Here is an 18,077-nt window from a genome sequence, read left to right as displayed (position 1 = left end):
TAGCAAATCTATCTTCTCTAAGCTATACGCGATCCAATGCGACAATTAATCCAACTTCGTGAGGACCCCATATACTAGCATCATATTCCAAATGAGGCCTAACCAGCACAAAATAATATTTTTCTTTAACCTTTACATCGCATTCCCCCAATACTCTTCTAATGCATTCTAATTTTCTGTTTGATTGTCCACATATTTCCCGTTTCTGTTTCAAGCAAGAGAGGTCATGAGTGAAGGTGACCCCTAAATATTTCATCGAGTCTACGCATTTCATTTCGGATTTCCTGATGCGGTAGGCGTTCGGGAGGGAATTGCTCTTTTTCCAAAAAATCATTACTACACACTTTTTTAAGTTTAATTCTAATTGCCAATTGTCGCAACAGCGTTGCATTAAGGTCATCTGATAAACCTGCTATGTCATCAGGATTACGGATATCACGGTTAACTACTGCACTTTCGGAAAATAAACGTGTCTTAGTATTGACTACGGAGTCAATGTCGTCAACGTAAAGTAGGAATATAAGAGGCCCGATAACACTTCCCTAAGAAAACCCTGACATAACTTCTACTTAATTTGTGTTAACTCTATCTATGACTAGTACACAACTATTCAAAAAGTCTTTAATCTAATCCAGAATATTTTATGTATTCCATATTCTTCCCAGCTTTGTGAGTAGTTTACTGTGAGGTACTTGGTCTTAGGCTTTCTTAAAATCTAAAAAAACCCGCGCCCGCTGGAACATGGCTCTCTCCCGAAATAATAATAACATAAACAAAAAGCACAAGTTTTGTCTCGCAGGATCTACCCTTTCGGAAACTATACCCAACAAGTATTTATACCGCTCACTGGGGGATTGTACTCTTTACTCAAAAAAAAATGAGTACTGCATGAAACAGGCATATCCTCATGAAATTGGTGACATCCTTGAGATTTTTTGCCTAACACATTCACGTAAACTCCAATCCCATCCCATTTCCGATTAACGCCGTCCATCTTGGAAGCGGACGTGCCCACAAGCTCAAACGGCGCGTAGTTCGCCAAAGAGAGCAAGACAAACAGCATCGGGCAGGGCGGCTTTTATGGACGCGCATTAAAGAAGATAATCCGTCCACCACTAAAGATCCAATCAAAGTGACATCAACGAGCGACTTTTATGCGCCGGTTTACGAGAGAGGGAGGCAGGGGGGATGGCGTCTTTGCCGAGGGACACCAAGGACGTCCACGGCCGTGGGTTGTCGGGGAAAATCTTCCAGGAATGAATTTCACAAAAAGCGACCACTTTATGAACGGTTTCCTACAACCCCTATGCAATAAAGTGGGACATAACGAAATAAATCATGCTCACGTCTCGTTTCCAAAGCCCATCATCTCATGGGGTAGGAACTTAGACCCCTATGATTGCAAAATCTTTAATGCATCTAGTAAGCTAAGCCTATTAAGTGAATTTATCTTAGAAAGTGCTCGTAAAATATAATCATCGCCTGTCGTGCATCGCCGCCAATCTTAGGAATCCTCGGAAGTGTCTCTATAGCGCTCAACCCTCCTCCCGTGCAAACCTCTTAATCTGACGATTAAATGTTCTTTCTTGTCTCCCTTTATGTTTAGAGCAGCTATGTTCTTCGAGGCCTAATACTTGAACCCTCTCCATTTACTTAGGCATCTTACACGTAAAGACGAGGGGTGACCAGAAAGTAATTTACGTTTCGGCCTAGCGTGGAGGTATTAAGGGTTAGAGACGCCAACTTGGAATCTAAACGTCCCTACACTCAGTACGCATCCTGTTGCGGTAGTGTGCAGACAGTCATTCTTCTACTTTGCTATATACATAACCATAAACACAGAAATCAACCCGAAGGTCGGTTTGGTAGGTGATGTTAGAGTTCACCCAGTACTAAGCCCGACGGCGTGTAAAATTCACACATTAGGGTAGGGTGGCCAGTTCCTTTCCCTGTCCCGGTTATGGTTTCCCAGAAAGATCTGGTACCTGAAATAAAGTTTCACGGACTAGAATAATAATGTACGTACATGAAGTTAGTACTAGTGGGCAAAGACAAAAACACAGAAACATACAAAAAAAGAAAAGACTCCCACAAGGTTTTGAATTTTCGGTGGTCCCAGCCACCTTTCTCAAGGAAGAGAAGGACAGAACTGAGGGAAAGAAAGGCAAGACCTGGAAGCGCAGAATGGAAGGGGAAGGTGGGGAAAGGTTTGTGAGGGGAACAGTTGGGAGGGGAACAGTTAGGGGGATTATTATAAGTGTGGGGATAATATGGAAGGTGTCGGGGGCTGAGGGTGGATGAAAATACATGCAGATCGGGGTAATTAATGTCTAATATTGTTTCCTGGGAAATTCCAGGAATCCAGGAGCCAGATGAAGGTATGCTCTATTATTTTGAGTTTCAGTGGAGGGTCAGAGGGTGAGAGGGATGCTAAGATGGATACTTTATTGCATTTATCAAAGGGAGTGCTGTTCGGAGGCGTATTTGGGGATTGGGAGCATACCATTCGGGAAAAAATTCTTACATGAGGCTCAATGGTTATTCCTTCTAATATCGAGGGGTGTGGTACACTGTCCAATATAAAAGGAAGGCAAAGTTGGCACCTCAGTAGGTAAACTATATTACTGGAGGTGCATGAAGAGTAGGGAACTGGTGGGCGAGAGTTAAAAAGCGGGTGGGAGAGGGATGGGATTCTGGTTTTAATGATAGGACATGTTTTGCATCTAAGTTTATTGCAGGGCATGGGAGTGGTTTTGGAACGAGGCGGGGGTTTAATGAGTGGATTGGTTGATTTGAGAAGATCTGCTAAGTTGGCGGGGCGTTTGAAAGTAACAGAGGGGCATCTGGGAAAAAGGTTGGCGGTGTGATCGGTAATTCGCTAGCACGCAACGATAGATCTTATTATACACTCTACTAAAAATGTATAAATTGGCAAATAAGGTCGTTCAACAACAAAAATCCTCTAAATGCATACGTTAACTACCAAATTTTCATTTATCTTAAATCTTCCGGGAATTTTTGTTTTTCTACGACCCTTCCCCTCCTCCCCCAAACGCACTCCGGCCCCTTAAACTTTAATGAGACATTTTAAGTCATTCTACAGAGAGAAAAAAGATAAGTACAAAAAGAAAAACACTTGTGCGTGCGTACGCACGCACACAAACAAAATAATTTAATAAATGAGTGACGAAAATAAAAAAAAATAAATGAGCGTGACTTCATTCCCAGAAACCTCTCGACTGCTTCCATCCCGTCCATTCACTGAGACATCACCGTAAATCTTAAAGAGGGCTTATGAGGTCGCGCGCGTCTGAAGGAATAGCTTTTTTTACCCCAAGAAAGCAGTCAAACGCGTCGTATTTTCAACGAATCTCGCACCCAGGTACGTTTTTATTTATTTGTTTTCAATGGAAAAGACTCAGCGAGAGAAAGGAAAGTGGAGAGTCTAGGGAAGTCGGAGACGTTTTGAGAGCACCTGCGGCAATGTGGCTTTGGGGCTATATTTAAAGTTTGGATGATTACTGTAGCGTGGAGATTCTGAGTGAGAGATTCTTTCAACGGATGACACATTACTTGTCCTCTCGATTGATAGAATCAATCCCTCGCCTTTTTTCGAATCTAACGATGTCGAGGGGTAGGGTCGGCGGGCTCAGCAAACGGGTCGATTCAGAATACTTGTCTGTAAAGATCGATCTCGCTCCATACGCTCCATGTGTGTAAATGTTAATATATATATATATATATATATATATATATATATATATATATATATATATATATATATATACATACATATATATATATATATACATATATATATATATATATATATATATACATTCAAACACGAAATCCCGCCAAACGGCGAATAAATACTCATATATACAGAAACAGATATAAGGAAAAGGGATATGAACACATATAAAGGACGAACACAATAGAGGTGGGGAAGGCGGAATGTGTTCCTATCCCTTTTCCTTATATCTGTTTCTGTATATATATATATATATATATATATATATATATATATAATATTAATACATATATATGTATCTGCATTATATATAATGTATATTATATATATATGTATATATATATATATATATATATATATATATATATATATATATATATATATATATATATATCTGTATATAGTACCGGATTGCCCTTCAGCTGCACGGTGCGGCCCCGCCGCCCTAAGAAACGGGAGTTTTGAGTGCCTTGGGGCGGAGGGCCTAGGTGGGCGGGCGCCCAGGCGCAATCGCCTTAAAGGAGGTAGAGGGGAAGGTCAGACACCATTTCCGGGGTGTCACACGAAACAGGTGGAGGAATAGGGCGTGTGGCAGACTAAAACGGAATCGTATATATCCTACACCTGCAACCCGCCATGAGAGATGGTGTTTTAGGTCATCAACCTTTTGAAAAATTTGTTCAATAATGAATAATGGCATCCTGAGAAGGTCTATTTGCTATCATATCAGCTTTTTAATTCCAGTATGTTTCCTATTTCATTTGTAACTGAAAAATAATCCCCAACGTACAACTATCGCGCAAACCATTCACTTCTCATATTTTTAGTTCTATAGTGATGCAGTGAATAACTTTACAGCGGGATAAAAATACCAAGCCAATCAATCTGGATTTAAAAAAAAAGATAAGCAAGGCAAGTAAATTTGGAGGCACGCTGAGGAGAGACTTAAAAAATATTGAAAGGGAACACATATGAAGTGGGGCTACTAATCCCGTACGCCGTTTTTGCTTCGCAAGCACATTGACCATCTTGCCAGGTGGAAATGCGTGAACGACATAAGGCTATACGAGTCGGAGTAATTAAAAACGCATATATTTAGTGTGTAAATATATATAAAGCCAACTTGTGAAGTACGTTTTCAAAGCAAAAATATTAACAATTAATGCAACAAATTGTCCCTCCATAACTTTTACAGTAATTGCAAGTTTCATTTTAAGCTAATCAATTTTTACTTAACTAAAATCACTAATTTCTCGTCAACACTTTGGCCTGAGAGGATGAATCACATCTTCCGTGACATACAGGTATATGAGTTTAAAATAAAATACACGAAATATTCCGTACATTGGGGATGATATTGCATCGAAAACTTAAGCAGTAATAAATCATAATGTCTTTACCACAATTATTCATGTATAAAACTTAATATATCCCAAGTAATGATATCTAATGTTGCTTACGATCCGGTTAAAAACTTTGAGACTAATTCTGATGTTACAGAAGCATACACAAAGTATTTAAAGAGATACATTTAAGAGGAAAGATACGCCCATTTCTTCTCACATTGGTATTTATAACACCACAAATAACCTATTGGGACACTTTAGGTCTTTTCATTGCCATAGTCATCGTTATTCTGTATTAATTATTTATTTGTAGAGTTCAACGTGGTAAAGTTTTCACGAGAGTTTTCGGGATATTTTCTCTTATATACTATTAGCCAAATGGCCAGATTGTTTGGTACCACTAAGGTTAGATCTATAGCTCAGCATATGTACTTACTTTCGTAGTAAAAATTGCTGAGCCACACTTTTTATGAGTGATTTACACATGTGTTTTTTAAGCGTGCGTCGCAGAGAAAATCGTTACTCAGATTCTGAAACTATTTTGCATGCAATGAAATCAGAGAATGGCTCTATACACGTATTATCCTCTTCCATTAGCTCCCTGACTCATAAACGGGTTAGTCCGGGGGGTTTATCATTGAGTGAACTTTCATCTTCAGGGACTTGGGAGGGCAGTGGAGGGCAGTCGCTCACCTGTGAGGCGGAGGCGGATGCGGCGTTGGCCGTGGTGGCGCTGGCGAGCACCACTTTCTTCTGGAAGGGGTCGAGGGGCGAGGGCCGGTCCACGGGGCCCTCGTCGGCGCCTCCTCCCGCCAGGACCGACTCCTTGGGGTAGTCCGACATCTGCAAGGAAACAGCAAAGAAGAAAACGGTCAGGCACAATTCGAGGTACAGGCGGAGGGATATTGATGAGGGAGTAAGGTCCTCACAAACAAATACGTTTTAACACTTGAAGGAAAAAAGTTTTAAAACTGCTTATAACTATCAACCACAATGTGTATATATTCTTAAAAGTTGAAGTTGATAATGTCAATGTTCAACTATAATTTCCCCTGCTTCATTATACAGCTGACGTAATTGCAATGCAGATTAATTAATAAATTAACAAGGTGCCATTAGGTCCGCATTCACTGATGAATTATAGCGGGTTATTTATGAGGTAAACTTGTATTTTAATTGTAAACATTGGCATGGGGGTGAACCAAATGGATAGGAAATGATAGAAAATATTTCGATATAAATACTGGTAACCCTAAAAATGGAAACAAGAAAAAAGGGGTGAAGGGTATTTTACAAGGCTGATAGCTTTTTTAAGCTTAGTGCACGTCTTTGAGAGTTTCAGCGAAGGGTCAGGAGCAGAGGGTAGCCGTTATGATTCAGGGTGACGCACGCGTGTATTTTCATTTGTATTTTTGAATAGCCTGCAAGCCAACGCTATGGTGTGTGGCAGGGGGTGACCCGACTAATTTTGACCCGAATATGACACCACCGCGGTCGGAAAATGTTATTCTGGTTACTTATCGTTCGTGGAAAAAATAATATCTTAAATCTACGAGGTACTCGTATCTGTTTTTCACGTGTTATCCCTAGTTTTATATTCATGATCTCTCCTACTGTAGTACGAATGGGGTAATAATACATTTTCAACATCACTGCTACAGAGACTTTCTTCTAATGTATGACGTGCATTCCCATGCATTTTCGAGAAAATATGTAAGCCGTCGAAATCTGAGTGAGTTAGAAAGCTTATCGTTGATTACACAGTTTTTCTTTCCTCGTGTTAGGATAACAGCATTCAGCAGAGGAACGCCAGAAATCATTATGAATTACCAGACTTGCATTTCTAAGTAATGCGGATTACTAGTCACGTGATATGGCTTAACGAGAAACCTCGGTGAAATGCAACTACCCCGCTCCTGTATCGCTGCGTAGGAATCCCGGGTGATTCCCAAACATCGCCATCAAACCAGGATCGATAGGCTGGCTGATGGAGGTTTGTTTTTTACTGGAAATCGATAAAATTTAGTCTGAGCAGTCATTTTAACATTTTCCATTCGTATTTGCCCACCTAATACACATAGGTAAACTTTATTTTGCTAAATGACTTTTGTCAAAAAGTAATATCCAACATTACAAATAAAATTCAGCGAAAGAAACTGAATACGTATAAAAAAGATAGTTCAATTAAAAAAATGCTTCAGTTTTATGTTGCTTCTGTTTTTTAAATGATTTAACTTTTAGGTGAACAGCTTCCGTTTCATCATTTTGGTACGATTTCAAAGTCATCCAGGTTTTCACTGATAAATTCGTTGAAGGGCGCACTGTTCTTCAGTGAATTTTCAAAGCGCGGGTTGCTTGGTTGACAACGTACGCTAGCGACCGACACTCCTGGAGGAATTATATGGAGTCTTAACCAGAAACACGTCACGGAGATCATCGGTTTTAATTGAAATGCGTCATAGCGCTTCGACTGTTCGTATTTCATAAAATGAATGCAGTTGTGATTAGATCTAGAAAATACTGTCTTAGCGTGACAGCGAAATTACGTAAAAATGTATAGCGGTACTCGTGAAAAGCATAAAAATGGGCGAAAATAGCTTTCTGCTCTTTTATGGAAAAGGTTAAAACACGTGATTCATCAAAACAAACTCCCAAAAACCCCGCGGTTTTGGATAAACAAGTGCGCATATGGGCCCGTCTCTTCTACGAGTAAACATCAAATTTCCCTGCAATCGAAGAAAGTTTTCACCGAATGAAACAAAAATACGAATGTGCTCTTCGTTGCCACGGCTTCCCGAGAAATAGCGAGCATGGCGCCGTTGGATGAAGTCGTCGAGAATGTCAGTGATGATCAAAGCTTCCTATTCCGCCGGCCGATGACTCAAAATTATTTGAAATACCATTCCGGTGGCTAAAAATGAACGAGTGATAAGGAACTGTTTGGCAGCAGTTCGAGCGGAGATTTTCGAAAGCCAACCGACACATACTCTCTCTTGAAAAACATCGCCTGGTTTCCGACGAAAGCGGAGTTATCATAGGGCCGGCCTGCTTATTATAGACCTGGCACTAGGGCGTTCGCGGGACGGTCCAAAGTTTCGCGTTAGACGAGAAACGGGAGACGGGCTCTTTCAAGGTCAGTCTTACTGAATAACATAAAATCGGGGTAGCGGATATTGATTGGTCAACACTCGGTAATTAGAACAATTGGTTCGAATCCAAGTTATTCTCGTTGTTAAAATTTAGATCCCATGCGAGTACTATTTACCATTCTATTTCAGAGTTTCCATCAATGTTTAACATTTTTTAACCCCGGAAGTATTCGGGAAAAGATACATTTTGTAAAATTCACAAAAAAATATATTAACACGGAAGAACCGGTTTAATAACATAAGTGATATCTTCAGGCTCAAATAAATTTCTTGAAGAACACAACAGGACATACATGTATAATGAAGGTTTTGAGAAAAGGATAGAAGGGGGCCGGTAAGGAGGAGTTTTTTGTGAATTTTATTAAGTCTACCTTATTCACTAAGATTCACAGAAGTTTGAGCCCGATACATTCTATTGAAATCCATTTTATTTACTCGTCTTAGTATCGATTTCCTGCCCTCGTCGGGGACAATAGAAAAACCACACCGTTTAGCTACATGGTTAGTTAAAAAATCAGGTTAATTTTCATCATATTACCATTTTGGCCACACATTATCAGTAAAAATATGTACATTAAACACGCATGGCATATAATAAAATGTTTGTTTAAAAAGTATCGGGAAATCTTTCGGAGAGAAATTAATATATATCAGATATTGCTAAAATACCCCTCATAATTCTTCTTAAGGAACTTCAGGCGGAAGTTCCTTAAGGGTACGCGTGCAAGCTTCTTTGGCGGCACTTATGATCCCATTGTGGTGGTGTCCTTCGAGGAAGGATTTCACTTATAGAAATAGGAAAAGTATCCAATTTCCCCAGTCCAACAAAAAATGTTGTGGTGTACCGTCGTTCAAGCATTCGCTGTTAATTTTGCGTTTGCACCGAGCCATTCGATAAGGTTTCACTAAAACACTATCTGGTATGAACGAACGCCTGCAGGGGATTGGCGCTTGGCGAGCGTCAAAGGGCAGACCATACCCCCCACCACCGAACCTGCACAGTGGAAGCCCGCTGAAATGTACAATTACGCAAGGAAAAAATTGTCCCCGATACTTTTTAACCATTCCAAGTGTATCCTTTGGGTTTGGCGTTGATAGATATCAATCAATCTAAAATACAAGATCACTGCTCACAATGCTTCGAAACTATCTTAGAATATGTTCAACTTGACAGAGATTGTTTCCTGTCATCTGACTCCAACACCTCCATGTGCAGCGTTTCCAAGGAAATTCTGTTTAGGACTGACGTCAACCACTTCTCCTTGGGCATTATCCTATTATGAACTTAATGTAAAAACTGTTTAGAGGAAGTTAATTGTCGGATTGTCACACAAACACGCTCACCTTAGAAATAACTCCTTGACGGACATACGTATTCGGGTAAAATGTCGTTCCTCTATAGCGCCATAAGAGACCGCATCCAAAGTTGTCCGATGCTCACAATTTGGTTACTTTTTGCGGGACTACACTAAAGCTAACATTTCAATTTTGGTTACAGAGCGGACAGTAAACTTCAGGACGCTAAACAAGCACTAGTGTTGATAATCGAGGTATATCCATAGGTTTAGTAAAGCTTAAGAATATTTTTTTTAAAGTAGAACAATCACATCCACACCTAAACTTCTTTAACAACTTTCAACCTGCTATTCTACCCGAGGAAAATTGGTTTGACACCGGGCATAAAATCAATGGCGTAGTCCTCGGATGTACGGGCTATTTGGAGAAGTTTCGGCGTGAAATTTTGGAAAACATCTCTGTGACGGAATTTAATTTCAGAAAAGAATGCTCACGGCTTTTTGAGTTTTTATAAATTTTAAACATTACATAAGGCATGCATTTCATGCACATATCAAATTCCCCTAGCGTCTGCATCTCGCCCGGAGTTTCATCAAAGGGCAAAGAAAAAAATGCACAATCGTCCTTTTGCGGGTCACGTGCGACAAAAGGGCAAAGAAGAAAGAAGCCTGTGCTCAGCCCGCACATTAATCATAGGCTGTGTTCGAACACACGCTGAGGCCCAAGCTCGTAATTGCACGCTGCGGTAGAAGAGGATGAAGTGAACTCGATCCTTTGCCATTCGATTCTGGCGTATCTAAATTTCAATTCCTCAATTACATGCTCACTGTTTCATCTAAAGATTATAATTATCCAAGGAAGGAGGAGGAGTTGAGTCAATGATGAATTCCTGATTCGAAGTCGGATCTCAGCGATATTCGAAACCGGCTAGGAAATGGGTAAAACGTGGAAAAAAGGTGTAACTCACATTGGTTTCATTGTCGTATTGTGACACTGTTAACTGTACTTAAGTAAACAGCTGACCCTACCGACCACGAGAACTATGGGACACCGGGAAAGGGCGCTTTACAGTACATCTACTTAGAACCCAGCAAGGGCGTGTGGTGGGGGATGTTAGGTCACCACCACCCGTAAAAGAAAATAAAACCGCATGCAAAACCCACAAATTCATGCTAATCTACCCACACGAAATCGTACATATTCATGCAAAAGCCTTTACAACTCGCACACATGCAGATACATATTCTATCAACTAACTTACACGTGCACATGCACCTACGAGTATATCTTATGTCTACGCATCGTTTAATCTTGTCCTCACTTGTAAATGGAATGTCTATACTATTTGCATAATGACTTTGATTTCTTACTATTATGATTCCTAATTGTCCGGGGAAAGAACGAGTATTTGTATCTATCTCTACTGGAAATTATATTCTTAATCTTATCTTTGTGGTCTAATCTACCTAAGTAGTATGGGGTCATTATAAATCATGTAAAGCTATTGTTAAACTCGTTTTTTCTGAATCTTTCTTAAAGTCGTCTAAGTCTCGCTTATACTCTTCGTATCTCTAATTCCCCTCAAAAGGTCTCTCACATTCGTCGTCATATTGTAGCAATTTTTGACGAATCAGGTGGATTTTCTCTGGCCCTTGTCTAATACTTTTTGTCAAATATTCTCCTATACATTCGACACATTCCACAGTATAGCTATCGTACGTTAAAGCGATGCTAATTTGCCAGCATATCCATTTGTAACGTAATCTCGATGCGTCGAAAATTGTGATGCTCCACTTAGATGGCACTTTGATCACCAAATTCAGATGATCAGGATGATTAAGACATACCAATATAGGTTCCATGCAGACAATGCGAATGAGTTTAAACAGTATTTTAAGTGCAACATATAGACGTGAAAGTTTAAAACAAAAATTAAAGAAAAAGAGCAATGAATTAGATAATGTAAATTCTAATACGAAGACTTTTGCTGGGGAATACCTAGGAAAACACTAATGTTAGAGTAGACAAAAATACACTTTAGCAGATGTAGCATTTCAACTATTCGATGTTGCGTGTTGTTGCAGTGATGGTAAAGATAAAAGTATAATAATATGCCAAAATCTAGAGAAATAATATGCCAAAGTCTAGACAAATAATAAGTCAAAATCTAGAGCAATAATATGCCTCAACCTAGAGAAATCAGTTTACACAAAAGGGTTACAATAACTGAGTGTATGTGAAATGAATGTTAAGAAAAATTAAGCGGCTCCAAAACAAGAGAGTTCCTCGGGTAGAAAGAAAATCGCAAATGATAAGAGGTCATGTTACTAAGACGTGACCAGGGCTTTACGTGAAAAGGTCACAACAGAAATGCAGTGACGTGGGAACAAGTTATGACTCATAGCATGGCGATAACAATCACATTCAAAAATACATAAAAATGAGTTGCACACATCTATAGATACAAGAAGAACGTCAGAAGAGTCCAAAACCATTCACAATTCACATTCACATCTCAACCTGAAAGCTGTCATGATGGCTTGAGGTAGTGTGTGTCAGGTCATAATCCATTTAAATAATTGTTGAGTTTTAATAAATAGGATTCGATAAGTTCAATATATCGTATACAATGTTTCGCGACCACGAATTGTGAAAAATAAAAACGGTTTCTTCTTCATTTATCGATTCGGAGTACATTTCTCGTAAATAAATTCTCGTTTGTGTGGTCTCCTCCTAATTTAATGCGGAGATAAATATATTCCCTGTGTCTCCGCCGCAAACTCGATCGATGAGCGCTTTCCTAAAATTTATAATCATCTCGCTTTTAATCTTCTTGCTCCCATCAAATCTTCTCATGCAAACACACGCAAAAATATTAATTCGACGTTTTCCGTTCTATCATAAAAGGTTTTTCATGAAACGGACAGCTCTTCTCCTTATCCTGTTTAATTCTTTAATTAAATTTCAACATTAAACACAATAATTGAATAGACAAGGCAAAAGCCTTACAATCATTGCGTCGAAAGGCGGACAAAGGAAGGTTCTCGAAATTAGAGAAGGGGGGGGGGGTACTAGAGAAGACAGAAAGGGTGAATATCAAAGCAGTTGTGAGATGGGACTGACCGAAAGAGCGGAGGGCAAAACTGTCGAATCCACGATACGAAGGTGATGAAATTCAAAGATGGCGCTTCTGGAGAACGAAGTGGACGCCTGGCGAGCGAAATTGGACACGGCGTCCGTCCATCAGTCGACGGCGGACAATCTTATCGCCAGCGAGACCGATCGCATTCGCAAGAGGCGTCTCCACGTCAAAGACAACGAACGCATTTCTCCGCAGTTAGTCCCAAGGAAACAAACATTGGAAGGCTGCCAACGGCCCACGGACAACGGAGACAAAGAGGAGGACAGAGCCACGCGCACCACAAGGCGATGATGGGAGGAACCAATTTCGCGTCTCCGCGGGAGGCATTTGCGCACGGATGTAAATAAATGATAAGGAGACGAGTGACCCAATCTCCAGTTTCACATCTTATCGCGAATTCACTTCGATATCGAAGCTCTCGCAGAGCATAGCACTAAGTGACCGCCTTTTTTTGCAGTCTGTAACAAAGGAACTAGTTGTGCTAGACCGGTAAGCAGAGCATTGAGCATCGGGAACGGACGACCAAAGTTGGATTTCCTCCTTTTACACTATCTCAGTTTCTTTACCGAGGGTGACTCCTTAAGGCTCCGTTTTAATGTACAAATTTCATTCATGTGAAAAAGCTAAGTATTACTGTGCAAATAATTTCAGAGTGTAAAAAGTCATTCGCCTTGACCGGCATTCGATCCCTCGAGTGAGTGCTTCAGATAGTTAGGCTACCGAGGCATCTTCTTAAACATACGAGATTTTTGGGGACTATAAGAGAAAATAATGTTGCGACGAATGATTTTTACACTTTGAAATTTTTGCATTGTTCGTAATACACATTTAGCGGATGACTCCATTTTAAGGTTACTGTCGCGGCATCCATCGCAGTTTTTTTGGAATTCATATTATTCGTCCGCATCTACCAAGAATGGCTCCAGGTAGATTATTATATGGTATAAGCAGTGTAACAAAGAAGATATCTTCTGATAGAGGTCCGATATCCACCGCTTATTCCAACAAAGGCTGAAAATGTATGCCAACCGTACTCTAATCAATTTAGACTACGATATGTCGCATCTCCTAGCAGGGGGTCCATCAGCGGAATAGAACGCTAAAATTATATCGCGTGTGCGTCAAGTGAATCAAAGGGCACAAGCTAATTCATGACGTACACCGATGTGTCTTCTCGTCAGTGTCGCGCCTCCAATTAAGTGCACACTCGAAGTCAGTGGCCTCGCGAAAAGCCATTATTCGTTAATAATATAACAGTTTGATCAAAATTAATCGGCGGTAATGGTAGATTTTTACACAATAATACTAATAAATTTCCTTTCAAAGAGAGTCTTCCTCTTTTAGAGAGATGCACAACATTAGTCAATTAACGGAAATCTACATCTACGTAATTGCTCGGAAGCCAACGCTGAGGCATGCGGTGGGGGGTGTTAGGTCACCACCACCCGTAAAAGAGATTAAAACCACATGTAAAACCAACAAATTTATGGAAATCTACGCCCACAGAGGCGATTGCGATATTCAAGCAAAATCCTTTTTAAGTCACACGCACGCAAATACATTTTATAACAACTAACATACACGTACACTTATGAATATACCGTATGTATATGCAGGCTTTAATCTTGTCCCGACTTTTAAATCGATTGTCTTTAATCCAAGGGTAGGCTGAAGACTAATGCACACATTCACGTAGACCACTGGCAAAATGAGCTTTAGAAGGACTCCTGGTGGCTTTTGAAAGTAACATTCCCTCACAACACGCATGCATAGGCTTGAGGTTGTTCCATTCAGGCAATGTATTTTCAGAGGCGGAAGTATGGAGATGTGTTCCTCACGAATTATTTTGCTTTTAAAAGGAGAACGAGTTCAACGGTGCTTGGGTTTGCGACTTTAAAGAAAATAGGTGAGCCTCCACTGGCAACGCGCGGGTCCAGATTCGTTCCATGACGACGCGCCAATGAGATCGAGGCACGGTCGCAAGGCGGGGAAAGTTTAATGAGCAACTGGACGGATGCATCAAACACGTCGCGTCATCCGGGTGAGTCCGAGTGACGGCGGATTGAATGCGGAGGAGAGAGCACGGAGGAACCGCAAATAATTCCGGAAGGGGCGACGGGGGGATGAGAGATAAGGGGGTTAAATAAAGTGGCTTCCCGACGGCCCCGTTGCGGTCACTGCGGCCGCGGTCTCTCCTTCCACGCCCATCTCCCCCAAACCCTTCCGGGAAGACGCCGTCGCGAAGGCAAGGGGCGAGGGGGGAGAGTTTTTGGGGGCGGTCTACCCCGGGTGGAAGAATTGTCTCGGCCTGGCCCACAAATCGCTCTTTGGCTGCGAATTTACACTCACAATTTACTATACTATTAATTTTAAAATAAAGACTGTTCTCCAAAGAGAGAGAAACAGCTGTGCCCCACGACAACAACGAAATTAAATCATGCATCATTGGGACACATAGACTTTATTGATTTTTTCGTTCTCATTCACTCTTTTCTTTTGTGTAGCTACGGTTAATAACGTACAATGTTTGTATAGCAAGTATCGGTGACAGCTTTTTCCTGACGTGTGCGTGATGTGCTGAATTCAGACCGTCGGTTTAAGTGTGCGTATGAACGCAGTTCGTACGTTGGCATTGATAAGATGACAGTTTACACACCATTATCAATGTAAATTTGGTGATTCAATAGATCTGCGCTAAACTATTCCCGAAGGTCTTTGGGCGGACGACCACGAGCAGAGTCGAGAGTGTCTGCTTGCCAAGATCTTCTGCAACGGCATCGCGACTATTCCCCAATTCCCTTACAGTCCCAACTTGGCCCAAGGAAACTATTTCCTATTCCCAAATGTGAAGTCCTTTCACCCTCGAAAGACACCACCATGGGACCCTAAGTGCCGTTTATAGCACGTTTATATCCTGAAGGACCTTCCGGAATCCGCCTTCCAGGGAGTCTTCGATTCGTGGAAAAGCCGCTGGAAAAATCGTGTCAACGCTCAAGGGATGTACTTCGAACAATAACGAGGAATTGTAGCACTATCTGAAATCTATCTAATTTTCCCAATTTTTCCCGATACTTTTTGTGTAAATCATATATCTTAATACCTATGTATTAACTGTTTCGGAATGATGTCAGTATTTTTTATTTTTTCCATACGCACTTGCGAAGTATCTTCTTCTACATAATGGCGTATTTTTTTTAGATTAAGAGTTCCTTTCTTTGATTGCATAATTCCCAAAATGGTAGTGATGTTAACTTCTCCGCGAATTTGACCCTAGTCATTTTCCACTGCCTCATGTGACAAATACATTTTGGTGCTCCAGTTTCTCATGAACGGGACCTGATCGGTACTCTATATATGGAGTTGTATCTTCCTGTAAGTTCTAACTGAGCAAGTAATTTTTTCTGTTAAATTTTTGACGCAACATGTCTATTTCATCACAAAACTTAACCAAAAATTCATCCAAATTTATGATTAATTTGACTGACGAATGGGGACCATCATAAGAATTTTTGGTCGGCGTAAATTTGAGGTGAGGAAGAAATGGAGAAGACTTCAACTTCTACCTTTGTCAGAGAAATGGCTTCGATTAACTTGAAAGTTATTTCTAATTTAACAAAACGGAAATTATATTTATCGGTGTTTAATTTTCAACATAATTCAGCTAAAAATATTTCACTTAGAATGAGTTACCTTTTACAGTTAACCTCCAATGTAATGGTCGCACGTGAAGTTTCCCACTGCCCAGTGGTCAATAGTTATGACAGGGAAATATTACCCTCGCTATTGATTGCTTCGATAGTTAATTTCCCTTATTGATCTTAGTTGTAGTCTCATGACTATAATGCACGCGTAGCTTACCGGGAGGTCTAACATTCGGATCCATAGAAATCATTCGTGATTAACGGTGACAGAAGGGAAGTTTAACAATGGCGCATCCCTCCAGTACCACCGTTAAAACTCAAATAATTTAAATGCATCCAACTGTTTATGCCGTGGTTATTCTCATGGAGTTTCCAATGTCTACCAAATCAGAGAGTGGTTTCATCTTTAGAGGTATCTAATCTATAGCAAACTGTAGTATATTTAACAAATTTTAAATATTTATAAGCCCAATACATAACTGCCTTACTTCCTACGCCAAAAATATCCTTATTTCGCTCTCTTGGAATACAAATTCCATTCCATACTGTCAAAATTTATTTATTAATTTTGCATAACACAATAAAACACATCACTAGTCCTCTAAGACTTTTTGACATAGATACGACTCAAAATCTAGTATAAATTATTCATCAATTATATGAATTAATATAATGTCAAATATAAAATTAAATGATTATTACATTATATATATATTATCCATCTTATCCATATCTGCACTATTATAGCCAAATGTATAGGAGTCAAAACTTCCCATCATCTTATACGCATGCCTTCATCAGTATTTCAATCCTAGGAATGATTTACAGCAGATACTACATTTTACACTTTGTGAATGTAAGGCTGCTTATTCTAGGGAGAATAATGTGGTGGTGTCCCGTTGCCTTCCACATCCCAGTACTGCGGCCGATACCGTGAACTTCATTCTCGCCCGCAGCTGACCCACTCGATCTGCGCCACTTGTATCTAATGGTAAAACTGCTACCTTTCGCTGTGTAGATTTTTAGTAGGAATCTATTTCTCTCGTTTTCTCGTTCCAAAATACCATTATTGTATTATTTCTGTTTGTCTGCGGTTGTATCGTTCCGTAAAACTATTGACAAACTTTTTCTAAGCTAAAAATTGCCAGTCATGGGAATCGAACCAGCAACCTTCGGCCTCACAGGTAGACACGCTACCTCTGGTCTACCCCACCCCCTAAACAAAAAAAAGACGTGCTAATAAATATGCGTGCTAGCGGTAATTTTCTAAACAAGCATTAATTTCATTCACTGTAAAATTTCGTTTTTATGACAAAAAGGAGGATATTTAATTTAACCACAAGCACTTGTACGATAGACCTCCACCATACCCAGACAGATCGTGCAGAAATGAAAAGTAAGAAGGAAAATGCGCAATAATTCCTCGCCATTTAATTTAATGATACATCGGGTGCTTTTGTCTCTTTAAGGGTGAAGATTCCTCTTTGGTAACCGTTGTCAGTGAAAATACGTTCAGATAATACGTGAGAAAATGCGTAGACGTATCCCAGTTCCGAGGAGGGAAGTAAACGTTGGCCGTAGTTTCCCTCAGACGAAGGGCACCATGGGATTAGTGGCCTTACCAAATATTTAATGACACGAGACGCAATATAAAAGAGCTCATAAATAATTTAACATGTCTTTCCTAGTCACAAAATAATGTGAAATTCGGCTGCTTAAATATAATGGGTAGTATTTGGCTTTAAGGAC

At 40.1% G+C, this 18,077-nt stretch overlaps 1 protein-coding gene across 1 annotated transcript in view; it reads right to left on the bottom strand.

Annotated features, from left to right (window-relative positions):
* Nucleotides 1–18,077, bottom strand: part of Sarm (sterile alpha and armadillo motif) — a 371,560-nt gene that overhangs the window by 190,166 nt on the left and 163,317 nt on the right. The window contains exon 2 of the mRNA XM_071590601.1: nucleotides 5,794–5,943. Coding sequence (XP_071446702.1) covers nucleotides 5,794–5,943 — 150 coding nt within the window. The remainder of the gene's footprint in view (nucleotides 1–5,793; nucleotides 5,944–18,077) is intronic.

This window comes from Hetaerina americana, unplaced genomic scaffold (assembly GCF_022747635.1).
Source record: "Hetaerina americana unplaced genomic scaffold, ioHetAmer1.1.p SCAF_4, whole genome shotgun sequence".
Classification (NCBI taxonomy): Eukaryota; Metazoa; Arthropoda; class Insecta; order Odonata; family Calopterygidae; genus Hetaerina; species Hetaerina americana.
The sequence above is the reverse complement of the archived record's forward strand: the minus strand, read 5'-3'. Positions and strand labels throughout refer to the sequence as shown.